Source organism: Ictalurus furcatus, chromosome 28 (genome assembly GCF_023375685.1).
Source record: "Ictalurus furcatus strain D&B chromosome 28, Billie_1.0, whole genome shotgun sequence".
NCBI lineage: Eukaryota > Metazoa > Chordata > Actinopteri > Siluriformes > Ictaluridae > Ictalurus > Ictalurus furcatus.
Genome location: NC_071282.1, coordinates 10,376,766 through 10,391,132, shown reverse-complemented (window position 1 = coordinate 10,391,132; position 14,367 = coordinate 10,376,766). Strand labels below are relative to the sequence as shown.

General features: G+C 38.1%; 1 protein-coding gene across 1 annotated transcript; it reads right to left on the bottom strand.

Moving 5' to 3' along the window:
• Positions 1-394: 394 nt before the first annotated feature.
• ptges (prostaglandin E synthase) lies at positions 395-11,540 on the bottom strand. The gene is made up of 3 exons (XM_053618408.1): positions 11,295-11,540; positions 8,923-9,005; positions 395-2,678 (listed from the first exon to the last, which is right to left on the bottom strand). Exons 1-3 carry the CDS (start codon positions 11,409-11,411, stop codon positions 2,432-2,434), a joined length of 447 nt encoding a protein of 148 aa, XP_053474383.1. The 5' UTR covers positions 11,412-11,540; the 3' UTR covers positions 395-2,431.
• Between the last annotated feature and the right edge of the window lie 2,827 nt (positions 11,541-14,367).

The following is a 14,367-nucleotide window of genomic DNA, read 5'->3' as shown; positions in this document are numbered from 1 at the left end:
TAACAGGAATGTTGGCATTCGGGACTTCTCACTTTGGCTGTTATAGACCAAAAAACAATTTTATAACCCCAAGAGGCTGTCACTCCTTCTCTCTTTCCAACACACATACTCACACACAAAGTCTTCTGGATAATAACTTTATTAGATTTCTTTTTATATTTGGCAGCTACATCTTACAGAGATCAAACTATTTGAAAATATTTTAAACATATAAAATATACGCTAGAAAATATAGATAATAATTTATTATAAAAATACACTGTGAAAAATACAGTACTAAAACCTTATACAAGCTTTTAATGTCAATACTAATACTGCTATTAAATATCAAACATCCTTGACCTAATGCACAAGACACTGTTTAACCAGCACAAGTTAAAGCTGTATTGTGTGATTTAAAAAAAAAAAAAAAAAAAAAAAAAAAACCCTATGATTAAACTATTCTGAAAGATCGATGATGCTAAGAGAAATAATCTGGTTCCTGTGGCTGTCCTAGGTTCTATAGTCAAGACGATTATTATTATTATTAGGCCTAATGTGTTAAATAATAGCAGCACATGCACAAAGAAAGTGCAAACATGCTAAAATAATAAAACAGGAGCTAATGTGAAAGACAGGAAGCATATAAAAAAGACTGCAAAAATCAGATCAAAACATCAAAAAATCAAAAGATAAAAAAATCAAAAACATAACAGCAAACCAGAAGATGCATTCATTCTAAATGGAAAGGTTAGGTCCCTATTAAACATCACATGCTTGTTACTGATTATCTACAGAGGTTTTACAGCAAATGTTTACAATAAGAGGAAAAACAAGCCTACGTTAATGTACTCATGCTTTTATCTGTGCTTGTTTTTATCAAAGGCATTCATATTATGTGATTTTAGATATGCTGCCAACTTTGAATGGCAGAGATGAGTAGGTGAACACTGAAAAGGACGATTGGTTACTCAGAAGAAAGAAATACTCTTCACTGTAATAACATACAAAACTGAAAGGTGCAGTTTTTCCTTGTGATAGTCATACACCATGTTCAATTAGCAACGAGCATGTGATGTTCAATAAGGAGTCACCCTTTCCATTTTGAGTAAATGTTTCTGAATTTACTGTGTTTTTGTTTTTGCTGTTGTGTTTTCTGATTTGTTGCTGATTTAAAAAAAAAAAAATGTATTCGTGTTTTGCACTTATAGGCCACGGTAGATTATCAGCTAAACAAAACCTCAAAAAAGCAGGATATACTGATTAATCACAGGAAGAAAATTGCAAGACGGAAACGTATGTTTTATCTGCTTTTTGCAAAAATCACCAGGAAAAAATGATGTCTTGTAGCATTGCCACTTTTAGATCTAATTTTATACTCAAGGATGTCTGGACGCAGCAGATGATATAATAGCAAATTAACTGAGACATAAATTAAACATGTCATGATGACATTTGTGTGCTATTGTATCTAGGAAGAGTCACAGAAGAACACAATAAACATTGATATGGCTTTCTGATGCTGGAGAGAGCTGAGCGAGCGATGTTGACCTAGTTTTACTTCTGGGGAAGGTTATTATTTTACCTTGCATAGTCTTATTTCTAGCAGAATTAATCATCCAAAGCATTAATTCCCAATAGTTAATGCCCAAGTGTAAGATAGGAAAGTTACTTGTATTAGCTAACATTATTTTGTTGATGTCGATGACATTGCATCCGATTTTGGCTAAATGAGTGAGTCTTGCTTGTAACTCAATGAGTGAGTGCATGTAGCTAGCTCACCTTAACAACAGCTAAACAAATAGCTGTTCGTATATTTTAAAAGGTTAAATCAGATATGTAACCATTATCATTGGCAGTGCACATGCATGTGTTTGATGGAGATCTGATGGGAGAGGTGGAATTGGTACTGTAGCTGTTTATTTTTAGCAATCACCTAGCATTTGCTAATTTCTATCAGAATCACACATGGCAGCTTTAAACTCACTGGTTCACTGTTTTCATTTTTTCATTTAATGCTACACTAGCTCTGAAAGGCCCACACTGTGTAAGCCTCTTTGAAAATGATAACCATTCATTTAGTTCAAAAAGACTTGAATAATGGATTTGTTGTTGATGAAATGGCCTTTACTGAGCCTGGACATTTTGTTGAGTGGACACTGCTTTGTAAACAGTCTGGAGAAACTTTCAGGTCCACTAGTTTAAGGACAATAAGCCTTACTCAAACTTTCATTTGATTCCTGACACTGCAGCCTTACCACGAATACAACGAAATGAAATGAAAACAGACCTTTACCATCTTAACAGTTTATCATAAAAGTGTGAACTGTTAATATAATTGTCCCACAAACAATGTACTGTGTGGAAGCATTATATTTAGTCCTCAAGCGTTCAATAATTAAACTAGTAACAACTTACTGAAGCGTTCTGCCTAGTAGAGAACTGGGGAACCTCAGTAAAAGCACACAGTGAGAAGTATCTGTATGACCATGGAGACACAGGGAACTTGAGCAATGGTGTAGGCTAGTGAGCGTGTTGGTGCTTTTAGGGCAAGCAGGTAGGCCACAGTGTGCACAACCCGACCCAGGAAGAAGACCAGGAAGTGACCTTGAGCTATTATCAATGATGGTCCCGTCATGGAGTAGATGGCACCCAGAAACAAGAAGGGAAAGATATTTTCCATGTCGTTCCTATGAGCCCTGAAAAACACACACATACACACAATGTTAGAATATGTTAATGCTTCTGCAATGATCTGGCCCCTGATGAGGCACAGACGGAAAATCCTTGGATTTGTGGGTCCACTGTTACTTGCGTTGATGCATGCGTATACAAGAAAGCCATGACATCTGTTTTAGATCATCTGGCTGAGTTCTATGTGATTCAGTGTCTTGACAGTATGCCCAGATATTTAGGTGTCTCCCAACATCATCCAAAAACTAACAAAACATTTACTCTAAAACTTTTACTCTAAAGTCCAGTCAGATTTCCTTATGTAAAAATTCCTCAAGTATAGTAAGTGCTTATTATCAGTGTTTGAATTGGTAATAATATTCCTGCTTGCCCACAAAATGCCCATTATTCAGTTCCAAAGAATAAAATAGATCAGACTCAGACTGATAATATCAGCATAATTTCTTATGTTACCCTTATTTTATAACTAGTGTAATGCCTTGAACACGCTGCAAGATTTATAGAATTCTAATCAATGTTGAAAATATGAAAGACCTAAATAATGACAACTTTAACTGTCCTGGATTGTCCTTCAGTCTCCATTTGATTTAGAGATAACACTGCTGTAAATCCCTCATTTGTTTCAATCTATTTTAGATGTTCTGGATGTAAAAGTGATGGGTTGCACTACCCGTGAAGTAATTGTGTATTAATTGGGATTGTGCATAAATTAGGTAACTACAGTACCCTTGGCAATTATGAGCAAAGAAGGCTGTCTTTATTGTTTAACCTTTTGATATTTTGTTTTTAAAAAATTCACAAAAATACTCTGCTCTCATGAACATGATATTAAACAATGGCAAACACAATACAGGCTTATAAAATATATATGTTTATTAAATATATGTGTGCAACAATTATTGGCACCCCTATGAATTAATTTGAGAAAAATATATATGAAGTATATTCCCACTGATATTTAAAATTATTGTAGTACACCTGGGTGACTAGGAACAGGTAATTGTTCATCCGTGACTTCTTGTATCACAGGGGTATAAATATGAGGTAACATATAGGTCAAATTCCCTTAGTCATTCATAACAATGGATAAGACCAAGGAATATAGCTGTGATGTGCAGCAAAAGGTTGTTGAGCTTCACAAAATGGGAAGTGGCTATAAGAAAATAGCACAAGCATTGAAAATGCCCATTTCCACCATCAGGGCAATAATTAAGAAGTTCCTGTGAACTTGAAATGTTATGAATCAACCTGGAATTGGACGTATGTCTATATTGTCATAACGCACTGTGAAGAGGATGGTTTGAGTGGCCAAAAAATCTCCAAGGATCACAGCTGGAGTACTGCAGAAGTTAGTTGCATCTTGGGGTCAGAAAGTCTCCAAAACTGCAATCCAAAGTCACCACCATCACCACAAGTTGTTTGGAAGGGTTTCAAGAAAAAAGCCTCTACTCTCATCCAAAAACAAACTCGCGCATCTTCAGTTTGCCAGACACTACTGGAACTAGATGAAACCAAAATAGAGCTTTTTGGCAATAAACACCAGAGGAGGTTTTGGAGCACACAGAGAGGTAGCCATATGGAAAAGTACCTCAGGTCCACGGTTAAATATGTTGGTGGCTCTTTAATGTTTTGGGGCTGTTTTTCTGCCAGAGGACCTGGACATTTTATTAGGATACATGGCATCAAATATCAAATATCAACAGATATTAAATGAAAACCTGACTGCCTCTGCCAGAAAGCTTAAAATGGGTAGTGGTTGGATCATCTAACAGGACAATGATCCAAAACATTCAACACAAGTAATGGTTTACTGACGACAAAATCAAGGTCCTGCCATGGTCATCCCAGTCCCCTAGAAAACCAGTGGGGTGAACTGAAGAGGAGAGTCCACCAGCATGGACCTTGGAAATTGAAGGATCTGGAGAGATTCTGTATGGAGGAATGTTCTCAGATCTCTTGCCATGTATTCTCCAACCTCATCAGGCATTATAGAATTAGACTCAGAGCTGTTATCTTGGCAAAGTATTGACTAAAAGGGTGCCAATAATTGTGGCACACATATATTTACTTTTTTTTTTTTTGATAAACCTGTGTTTTGTTTGCAATTTTTTTTATATCCATGAGAGCAGAGTATTTTTGTGAATTTTTTTAACACAAGGGTCAGAGGTCATAGTTCATGGGCACCCAAGACTCATTGATGTGCATGGGGAGTGAAGGCTAGCCTGTCTATTCCGATCTCACAGAAGAGCTACTGTAGCACAAATTGCTGAAAATGTTAATGCTGGTTATGATAGAAAGGTGTCAGAACACCTTGCGGGGCGTATGGGGCTTCATAGCTGCAGACCGGTCCATTACCCTGTCCACTGCCGAAAGCATCTACAAGGGGCATGTGAGCATCGGAAGATGGAAGAATGGAAAGATGGAATGGAAGAAGGTGGCCTGGTCTGATGAATCATATTTTCTTTTCCATCATGTGGACGGCCAGGTGCGGGTGCCTCACTTACATGGGAAGAGATAGCATCAGGATGCATTATGGGAAGAACACAAGTCGGCAGAGGAAGTGTGATGCTCTGGGCAATGTTCAGCTGGGAAAGCCTGGGTCCTAGCATTCATGTGGATGTTACTTTCACACATATCAACTACCTAAACGTTGGTGATGCCCAAGTACACCCCTTCATCTGCCCTGCCACAATGCAAAAAAGTTCAGGAATGGTTTGAGGAACATGAGCAAGAGTACAAGGTGCTGACTTGGCCTCCAAATTCCCCAGATCTCAATCCGATTGCGCATCCCTGGGATGTGCGGGACAAACAAGTCAGTCCCATGGAGACCACACCTCACAATTTACATATCTGCTGCTAACGTCATGGTGCCAGATACCACGGCACACCTTTAGAGGTCTTGTGGAGTCCAACGCTTCGACGGGTCAGAGCTGTTTTCATGGCACAATGGGGACCTACACAATATTAGGCAGGAGGTTTTAATGTTATATCTGTAATGTAGGCAGTGATGATGTTCTAGACTGTGGTTCTCAACACGGGGGACGTGCAGAAATCGGAAGGGGGCGCAAATTGTTTTCAAGAAACAAAACACAGACAGGGCATCATTTGGGTCCTCTGTGTATTTTATTGCTTTTCAAATAGAATGTGCATAAATGAAAAACCCCACGTTCCCTCTCCCTCTGTATTTTCTTTTTGCTGGGGAGGGGTGGCGCTTAGTCTGCCTTTTATCTAGCTGTCAGTGCAGATCAGTGTTGCCAACTTAGCGACTTTTTTTTTTTGCAAGAAAAGCTCCTAACGAAAAATAGTGACTTTTTGGACAAACGTTAATAACTTTCCAAATATCCCCAGTACTGTCCTACAAGCGTGAGGTCTTGCTTTCCCTCTGCATCTGCTCTGTTCAGTGAGGGGCTGAGATATGGAGATTTAACAATGTTAGTAAACTTTAGTTACAAAAGGTTGAGAACCTCTGTTCTAAGGCAAGCCATTATCTTAGCTGCATATAGTGATCCTTCATGCAAACTGAAAGGTTTTCAGAAAGCCCTTTTTTTTTTTTTTTTTTTTTTTTTTTTTTTACATTTACACAGTCATTCCACACAACTATCAAAACTGCATGGTTAGTTTCAACAGTTAGAGAAAGAATTTAAACTTTCCACCACAGAGTCCAATGGAGCAACAGCTGGAAAAGAACAGGCCTATAGTAATGCAGAGCACGATGGGAGTGGAATGTTTGTAAAATAAATAAAAAATACTGTTCTGTGATAACATTTTCAATCTGCTCCTATCCTCTGCTTGTGGAGGAAGGAAAGGGACTGGGTTTGAAATGGACTTAAGTTGGAATTTAGTCAAAAGAAACACTGGACTTTGTTTAGACAGGCAGTGCAAACTCATTTTTTTTAATCTTTTATTTACTATGTATCTAATATTTCCATTTAAGGTTAAACAGTGTGCAATCACACCTAGCTACATGATCAACAGAAATGATCTTTTCTGCAAATGCCAATCTTTCCTTTGTGTCCTGTTGTCTAAAATAAGTTTTGGGAGGTAAATTCAATAGAAAAGAAAATCTTAGGTTTTCTTTCAGGCTGTAACACTTTCATTATGTTATTTTTTAACCCATAAAAACACATGGAAGCAAAACCACTATCCTACCAATAGCTGAGTTTTTAACAAACAAACAAACAAAAAGAGATCGCTGTGGTTTGCTAAATTTTTACATAAAAAAAGAAATGTATGAAAATGGTGATTAAATGACTCTAGTTAAAGTGGCCTTGTTTACTGCTATAAAACTACTTGCAGTTTTTATCTGTCACGATCTGGCAGGAAAGGTATTTGTGGCCAGGGAAGGAATATGAATTAGTTATCTGAACTGCATCATGCTCTTACGCTATGTTCACACATACAGTGATTTTATAGCTGCAAGTCGCTTATCGCTGTACTATGAAGTCGCAGATAGGCGTTCCCACTACTGGTTGCCATAGAAACATGGGTGGTGCAACTAACATTCCACTTTTGACAACAAACCAGTTTTCTTGCTGCTAAAATAAAACATTCTGGAGAGAGAGAGGATCTTATATAAAATTCACCAGTGTATATATGCATCACATCCTACAAGATGAAGGAGAAGTGGTGTGTGCTCGACCATCTACCTGCGGCAAAAGCACGAGCACCAGTTACCTTAGCTTATGGCCTTAGTGCATTTAAAGCAAAATAATTATAATAATGAAATTCACTGTTTGTTGCAATCGAGCAAAATCCCGGTGTAGCTCCTATCTCAGTAAGTGAGCGTCACTATCAGGGTGTCATTCACTTTGTGTTCGATGGTGACCGGGAGCCGGAACGCAGCTCTTCGGCTGTGGCCTCCGTGTTTCCTGAGTGAAATGTCCGGCTTGGTGCTGCTCATTTCTGGGCGCTGAAGCAGCGACAAGCCGGACACTTCACGCAAAATAGGAGCTACACTGGGATTTTGCTCGATTGCAACAAAAAGTGAATGTTTCATTATTATTTATTAATTTAATAATATATATATTTTTTGCTTTAAACCCACTAAGCTAAGCTAATTGGCTACTGCCACAATGGCGCTGCCTCTGCTAGTGAGCACGGGTGGCCATGGTTGACGTGCGCTCACTCTTCTTCACTCCTATTGGTAGTCACTGCACCAAGTCACTCCAAATTTGCATAAAGTTAAACTTTTCTCAACTTTGTTGCATCGCTGGACACGCCCACACCCAGTCGCACTGTCGCTGCAAGTCACTCTATGTGTGAACGTACCTTTAGTCTAACAGTGACCAATGGTGCCAGACTTGGAAACAGCAGAACTGACAGTGAGGAACAGTGGACAGGTATGTTTAAGGTGGCGATATTTTGACTAGTGAATATCCTGACTGGCTACTTCTGGAGAGGACTCTCAAAAAAACATTAAAATTAAGTATTTGTTGTAGCCTCACAAAAAATATGTTAATTAGAGAAACAGGCACATCAATAATTGGTGAATAGAGAGGCTGACAGAATGAACTCTCCATCCATGAGAACATTTTAGACTCATGCAGGGTTTTGTCTTTCCTTTCAAAGAGCAAATGTGTCAGGGGACAAAATTGACTAATCAAAGTTGATGCACCCAGACATGGTTTTCTGTAAAAATAAATAAATAAATAAAATAAAAACCCCCTAAATCTTGCAGCGGGGAAAATTATAGAAATAAATTGAGAATTAGCCAAAAAGTGAGCAAAAAAAACAACTTCTTTTACATCCCACCCACAATTCTGAGAAGGAGGCCCATAGGGTGCAGAATTTAGAGCTGCGTCACTCTGACCTTAAAGGGAGGAAAATATTCAGCCCAGATGCTCAGATGCCCAGTGTTGCCAGATTTAGGAGATTACCTCCTGGTGGTGGGGTTTTTAATCACCAAAGGCAGGAAGATAGTCTTGGTCTGATATGTTTCTAGTTAATTGTAAAGCTGTTGAATTGAATTGGAAGGGAAGACTGACTAGGATGTGTGTGTGTGTGTGTGTGTGTGTGTGTGTGTGTGTGTGTGTATAACACATATATAACTGGGATGAACACGCACATCATCATCTCTTTTAGCCCCAATGATCAGTAGGCATAAACACGCTTTGGTCAAATTCCTCTATTTCAAGTGAAGCATTCTCATTTTAAAAAAATAGGCTATAGGCTTATAGGTTACTGTGCAGCAGAATGTCTGCTGTTGTTTTACATTCTGTGCATATCTGATAACAGTGTTTGCATTCTTACCTTCTGCAGCGCTCCACGTATGGGTCTGTGCGGCAGAATTGTGCTCCTCCATGGCGTTCTGCATCCTCTGGGTTAGCAAAAGCCTGGAGAATAATGTTAGACATCATGCATTATGAAACAGCCTGTAGGTGTATTGATGCAGTTGAGTCTAGTCAGAAGTTACTTTATATATATGTGTCAGTCCATGATTGTGATGCCCTTTAGCCTTGCATTTAGGATTTTTCAATATTGAATATAATAAAACATGCATTTATCCACTCAAAAATAAGTTAGACAACATTATCTTTATTCACATGGTTTATTTTGCTGATAATGGCTGCATTTCACTCTTAAATGAGTAACAAGTTGAGGTTTTTTTTTAAAAAATCAGATAATTAACAAATATATAAAATGTGGTTAACTACGATCCATGCTAATGGCACGAGGAGATTAAGGACATTCTAATAGTTTACTTAAAATCATCTTTTACATTTCTTATCCATATACTCCAGACAATGCCTACTGCAATGTAAGGAACTCGATAGAGCCCATCTAACCAACGCCCAATTGGCAAAATTTTTCCCCAGACGGGAGTGATGCTTGCGGTCACTGCAAGCAGTTTCCTGCGGACCACCTTCAAATATCCTGGCTATGTTTTTGAAACACTTAATAATGCTCTGAACCTAGACCTGGACCCTGACCCCTTTGTGGCCCTCTTCAATATTTCCTTGAGATCTGACTTGCTTTCATTGGCCATCCTGTGATCCACCCCATCACACGATAGGTGGATCCAGGAAATTTTTTCTCTTTCTTCATTCTCTTTCTTATCCGTCCCCATGTCTTCATGATAGGGTGTGGGTAATTGGTTCTGTAATTATCTGTGTGTGTGGAGGGGGGTTAAATTGAGACAATCTGCTGTTAACCATTACTTTTCATTGAATGTACCAATATGCACGGTCTTGATAAATGCTAATTTAAAAAAAAAGATTAGGATTAAAATCATCTTTTAAATACTAATTTGCTTTCGATCTATAATTTAGGTAAAAGGTTTGTACTTTCAAAGTGACCCAAAAAAATCACTGAAAATAAAGAAGAAAAAAAAGAATGAAAGAACTTAATTTTTCTTCCCATGATCTTTAGGAAATCTGGATGATGTGTTAAACACACCGCTTGTGGAATATTTCAAATATTTCATAGGGGTGAATGTGTTCAGGGAATAGGGTTGAATGAATGTTTTGGGATGCAACTTAAATGTACAATTTTTACATTTACATTTATTTATTTAGCAGATGCTTTTATCAAGAGCGACTTACAAATGAGGAAATACAAGCGAAAGCGATATATCAAGCAGAGAACAATACAAGTCATGCTACCATACAAGATTTATAATTGAGTTCTAAAGAAGCAAAGAGAGCAGAGTAAGAGGAGTAATTTCTATTTCTTTCTTTATTTATTTTAAATAATGTGGGGTTTGCATTTTAGGGGTTAGTTGAGTCCTCATGGAAGGGGTGGGTCTTTAGCTGTTTTTTGAAACTAGTGATTGAGGTTGGAAGTTCATTCCACCACTTAGGGACAGTTAGTTTGAGGGTTCCATTTTATAACCTATAATGGATGACTCGTGGGAAAAGATGTTTCGTAAGATGTTAAATGGATTCACATGAGAAGAACAGCATTTTAAAGTATTTGAAGTATTGTAATGATTATATTTCAAGGTAATGTGTAGTTACAGTGGCTGGGGACAGACAACCATGCTGTTTTCCAAGTGCTCTAGAGTGCTGTTTTATTAACGTTGTTGTGAAGTACACTTTACCTATATTTAAAATACCAGAAGGCTATTGGGAAAATGCCTATACATGTTTGTAAATGGAATATCAGTTGGACACAAATGGCACCCAATCGTGGAATCAAACATAAGTCTTATTTATGGTATGAAAATATAAAGACTCAATATCAGGAACAGTCCTGAAACAGAGATTATTGACCAGGAAGGAATACAGTATAACCATATCAACGTAATGATGGAAGAAACATCTGTAAACATCTGTAAACATCTGTAAAATAAATAAATAAATAAATGAATAAATAAATAATCTACCTCCTACCTACACATTCATTTTCTTGTTGTTGTTTTGTTGTTTGTTTGATCATTTCAAAGCAAGGCTGTGCAAACTTTTGCGCTCAAATATATAACTTAATACAGTAGGATTAGTTGTTAAAGACTTCCCATCACACTCCAGTGCAAAGAACAAGCATGCAAAGTGAATATTTGTTGTCTACTAAACTTTTGCAGTTACAGTTACAGGCTGCATCCAGAACAACATACTACCCCACTAAACAGTATATAAGCATGTGGGGGAAATAGTGATCGTGAGTTGCATTTGGGTCTCTATTACCTTTTTCCGTAGCCTCACTTGTCCAGTGATGACAGCAATGGTGTACATCTTCAGTATTAGCATTGTGCTGTAGAACACAAAACAGGAGAAGACTGGGTTTTCCAGCATGGCGTCCATTCTGTCCACACCGCACTGGAGAGCTGATCCTGAGGTGCACAAGACTCCACCGTGCTTTATACTGTGTGAGCAATCTCAGTTTTGGGAAGCTCTGAGTCATACAGATCAGAGCAAACTTTCACTGACGAGTTTCCGTCCCCCCCCCCACCCCCCTTCTCTCTCTCTCTCTCTCTCTCTCTCTCTCTCTCTCTCTCTCCTTCTGACTTTCCCCCTTTTGTCCCTCTCTGCTTTGCTACCCTTCATGTTACAAGGAATACTCAGTTTCCACATTTTACTCTGCGTCAGTTCTTCACACTGCTGGAATCCATGTATTGCACGTTAGTGGTTTTCTTGCCTGAACACGCAAGCCTAATTCCTTTCATCTGTCTACCAACAAAACAGAAGAAGAAGGAAAAAAAGACAAAGATTTATAACATATTTGTGTAATTCATTTATTATGCAGTAAAAAAAGATAAACACCGTATAATGATTGGAGTGAAAACTGGAGTTCTTTTCCTATTCTTCTTCACCGTGATTGTGTGTAAGCATTTTTCTAGTTAATAAATGACTTAAATCATATCCGTATGGAGGAGTAGAGGTTTATTTTAACGGTCTTCTTTCATTACCCCAATGAGCATCTTGTACATTTGTCTGAATTTCTATGGAAAAATGAAAGCAAGGGACAAAATAAGTGCCTACCAAAACAAACTTTTCCTGATATCTGATATGATTTGAATACATTTTCAGACATTCAAAAAGAATAACATGACCATACATGAACAGGAAATATGACATTCACCAAAAAGATATTTACTGTGTAATAGATGTCCCACAGGCCATGTTATTGTTTTTAGATGCAATATGATGTCAATATATTAAATTCTGTGTCCCACATAGCAAATGTGTGATAGTTACTTAATGATAATGATGATTATATATGCCGTGCCCTCTACTAATATTGGCACTCTTGGTAAATATGAGCAAAGGAGGCTGTGAATTTTTTCTTTTGTTTAAAAAAAAATTCACAAAAATACTCTGCTCTCATGGATATCAAACAATTGCAAACAAAACACAGGTTTATCCAAAAAACAATATCTTTGTTAAATATAGGTGTGCAACAATTATTGGCGCCCTTTTAGTCAATACTTTGTGCTACCTCCCTTTGCCAAGATAACAGCTCTGAGTCTTCTCCTATAACACCTGATGAGTTTGGAGAATACATGGCAAGGGATCTGAGAACATTCCTCCATACAGAATCTCTCCAGATCCTTCAAAATTTCAAGGTGCTGGTGAACTCCTCTTCACCCATCGATTTGGAATATGGTAAATCTGGACTCATCAGACCACATGACCTTTTTTCATTGCTCCACAGTCTAATCTTTGTGCTCCCTAGCAAATTGAAGTTGTTTTTGTCTGATTAGCCTCACACTGATTAGGCCACACAGCAGTTTATTCCCAATCCTGTAAGTTCTCCTTGCATTGTGCATGTGGAAATGCTCTTACTTTCACTATTAAACATAGCCATGAGTTCTACTGCATTTTTTTTTTACGATGTAACTTCACCAAGCATTTTATAGATCTCCGATCATGATCATTTAAGATTTGGAACATTTTTCCAACCACATTCCTCCCTCAAAGTTGACAGTTCACCACGCTCCTTCCAGGTTTTAATAATTCGTTGAACACTTCTTAACCGAATTCCAAGAATTAGTTGTTTTCTTTGCGTGATGCAGGACAATAATTTCCCAAAGACAACCTCTGGATATGACACTGAGCACGTGCACTCAACTTCTTTGGTCATCCATGGCGAGGCCTGTTCTGAGTGGAACCTGTCCTGTTAAACCGCTGTATGGTCTAAATATATATATATATATATATATATATATATATATATATATATAGACACTGCAAACCTGATTAGGTCTTCTGCTGTTGTAGCCCATCCACCCCATGGTTTGATGTGTTGTGCATACTGAGTTTCTTTTCTGTTGACCACGATTTAAAAGAGTGCTTATTTGAGATGTTTTCGCAAAATTCTGTGTAACGTCTAGAGACTGTTGCATGTGAAATTCCCAGGAGATCAGCAATTTCTGAAATACTCAAACCAGCCCATCTGGTACCAAGAACCATGCCATGGTTAGTCATCGAGATCACACTTTTTCTTCATTGTGATGTTTGATGTGAACATTAACTGAAGTTGTTGACCTGTATCTGCATGATTTTATGCATTGCACTGCTGCCACATGATTGGCTGATTAGATGAATGTGAATGTGCAGGTGTTCCTAATAAAGGGAACAGTGAGTATGGATGTAATATATCTTTTTATACCACAACACTGATGATTTTATGAATTCTGATTGGTGAGAAGGTGTTGATTAATTTAATAACAGCAGCTCTGACAGTAGTGCTGGCTATAATTCATGTGCCTTCTGATATGATGATATTTGTGGAAACTGCATTAATATTTGCATAACAATTTCTCATGTTATAATCGCCTAGATCCATAAGGTCCAAGGACCTCCAGAAATACACCATAGGGACAAAAGTTTGTGGAAACCTGACCATCACACCGATATGTACTTGTTGAACATCCCATTCCAGATTTTGTCCCCCTTTGCTGTTCTGGGAAGGCTTTCCACTACATTTTGGAGCATGACTGTGTTCATTTATGCCTGGCCTGGAGTGCAGTCAGCATTCCAATTCATTTGTTGGGTTTAGGTCAGGGCTCTGTGCAGGCCACGCAAGTTCTTCCACTCCAACCTTGGCAAACTATGAATTCATGGAGCTCTCTTTGTGCACAGGGGTATTGTCATGCTGGAACAGGTTTGGACCACTTCGTTTCAGTGAAGGGAAATTGTAACTCTACAGCATACAAAGACATTCCTTACAATTGTGTGCTTCCAACTTTGTGGCAAAAGTTTGGGGAAGAAACACATATGGGTGTGATGGTCAGGTGTCCACAAACATTTGGCCATA

Bases quoted from the DNA above. Each gene is read 5' to 3' on its own strand.
- ptges (XM_053618408.1), bottom strand. From the start codon at position 11,411: ATGGACGCCATGCTGGAAAACCCAGTCTTCTCCTGTTTTGTGTTCTAC. The intron at 9,006-11,294 runs GTAATAGAGACC...ATTATTCTCCAG, and splicing joins AAGTGAGGCTACGGAAAAAG to GCTTTTGCTAACCCAGAGGA. The intron at 2,679-8,922 runs GTAAGAATGCAA...TGTGTTTTTCAG, and splicing joins TACGTGGAGCGCTGCAGAAG to GGCTCATAGGAACGACATGG.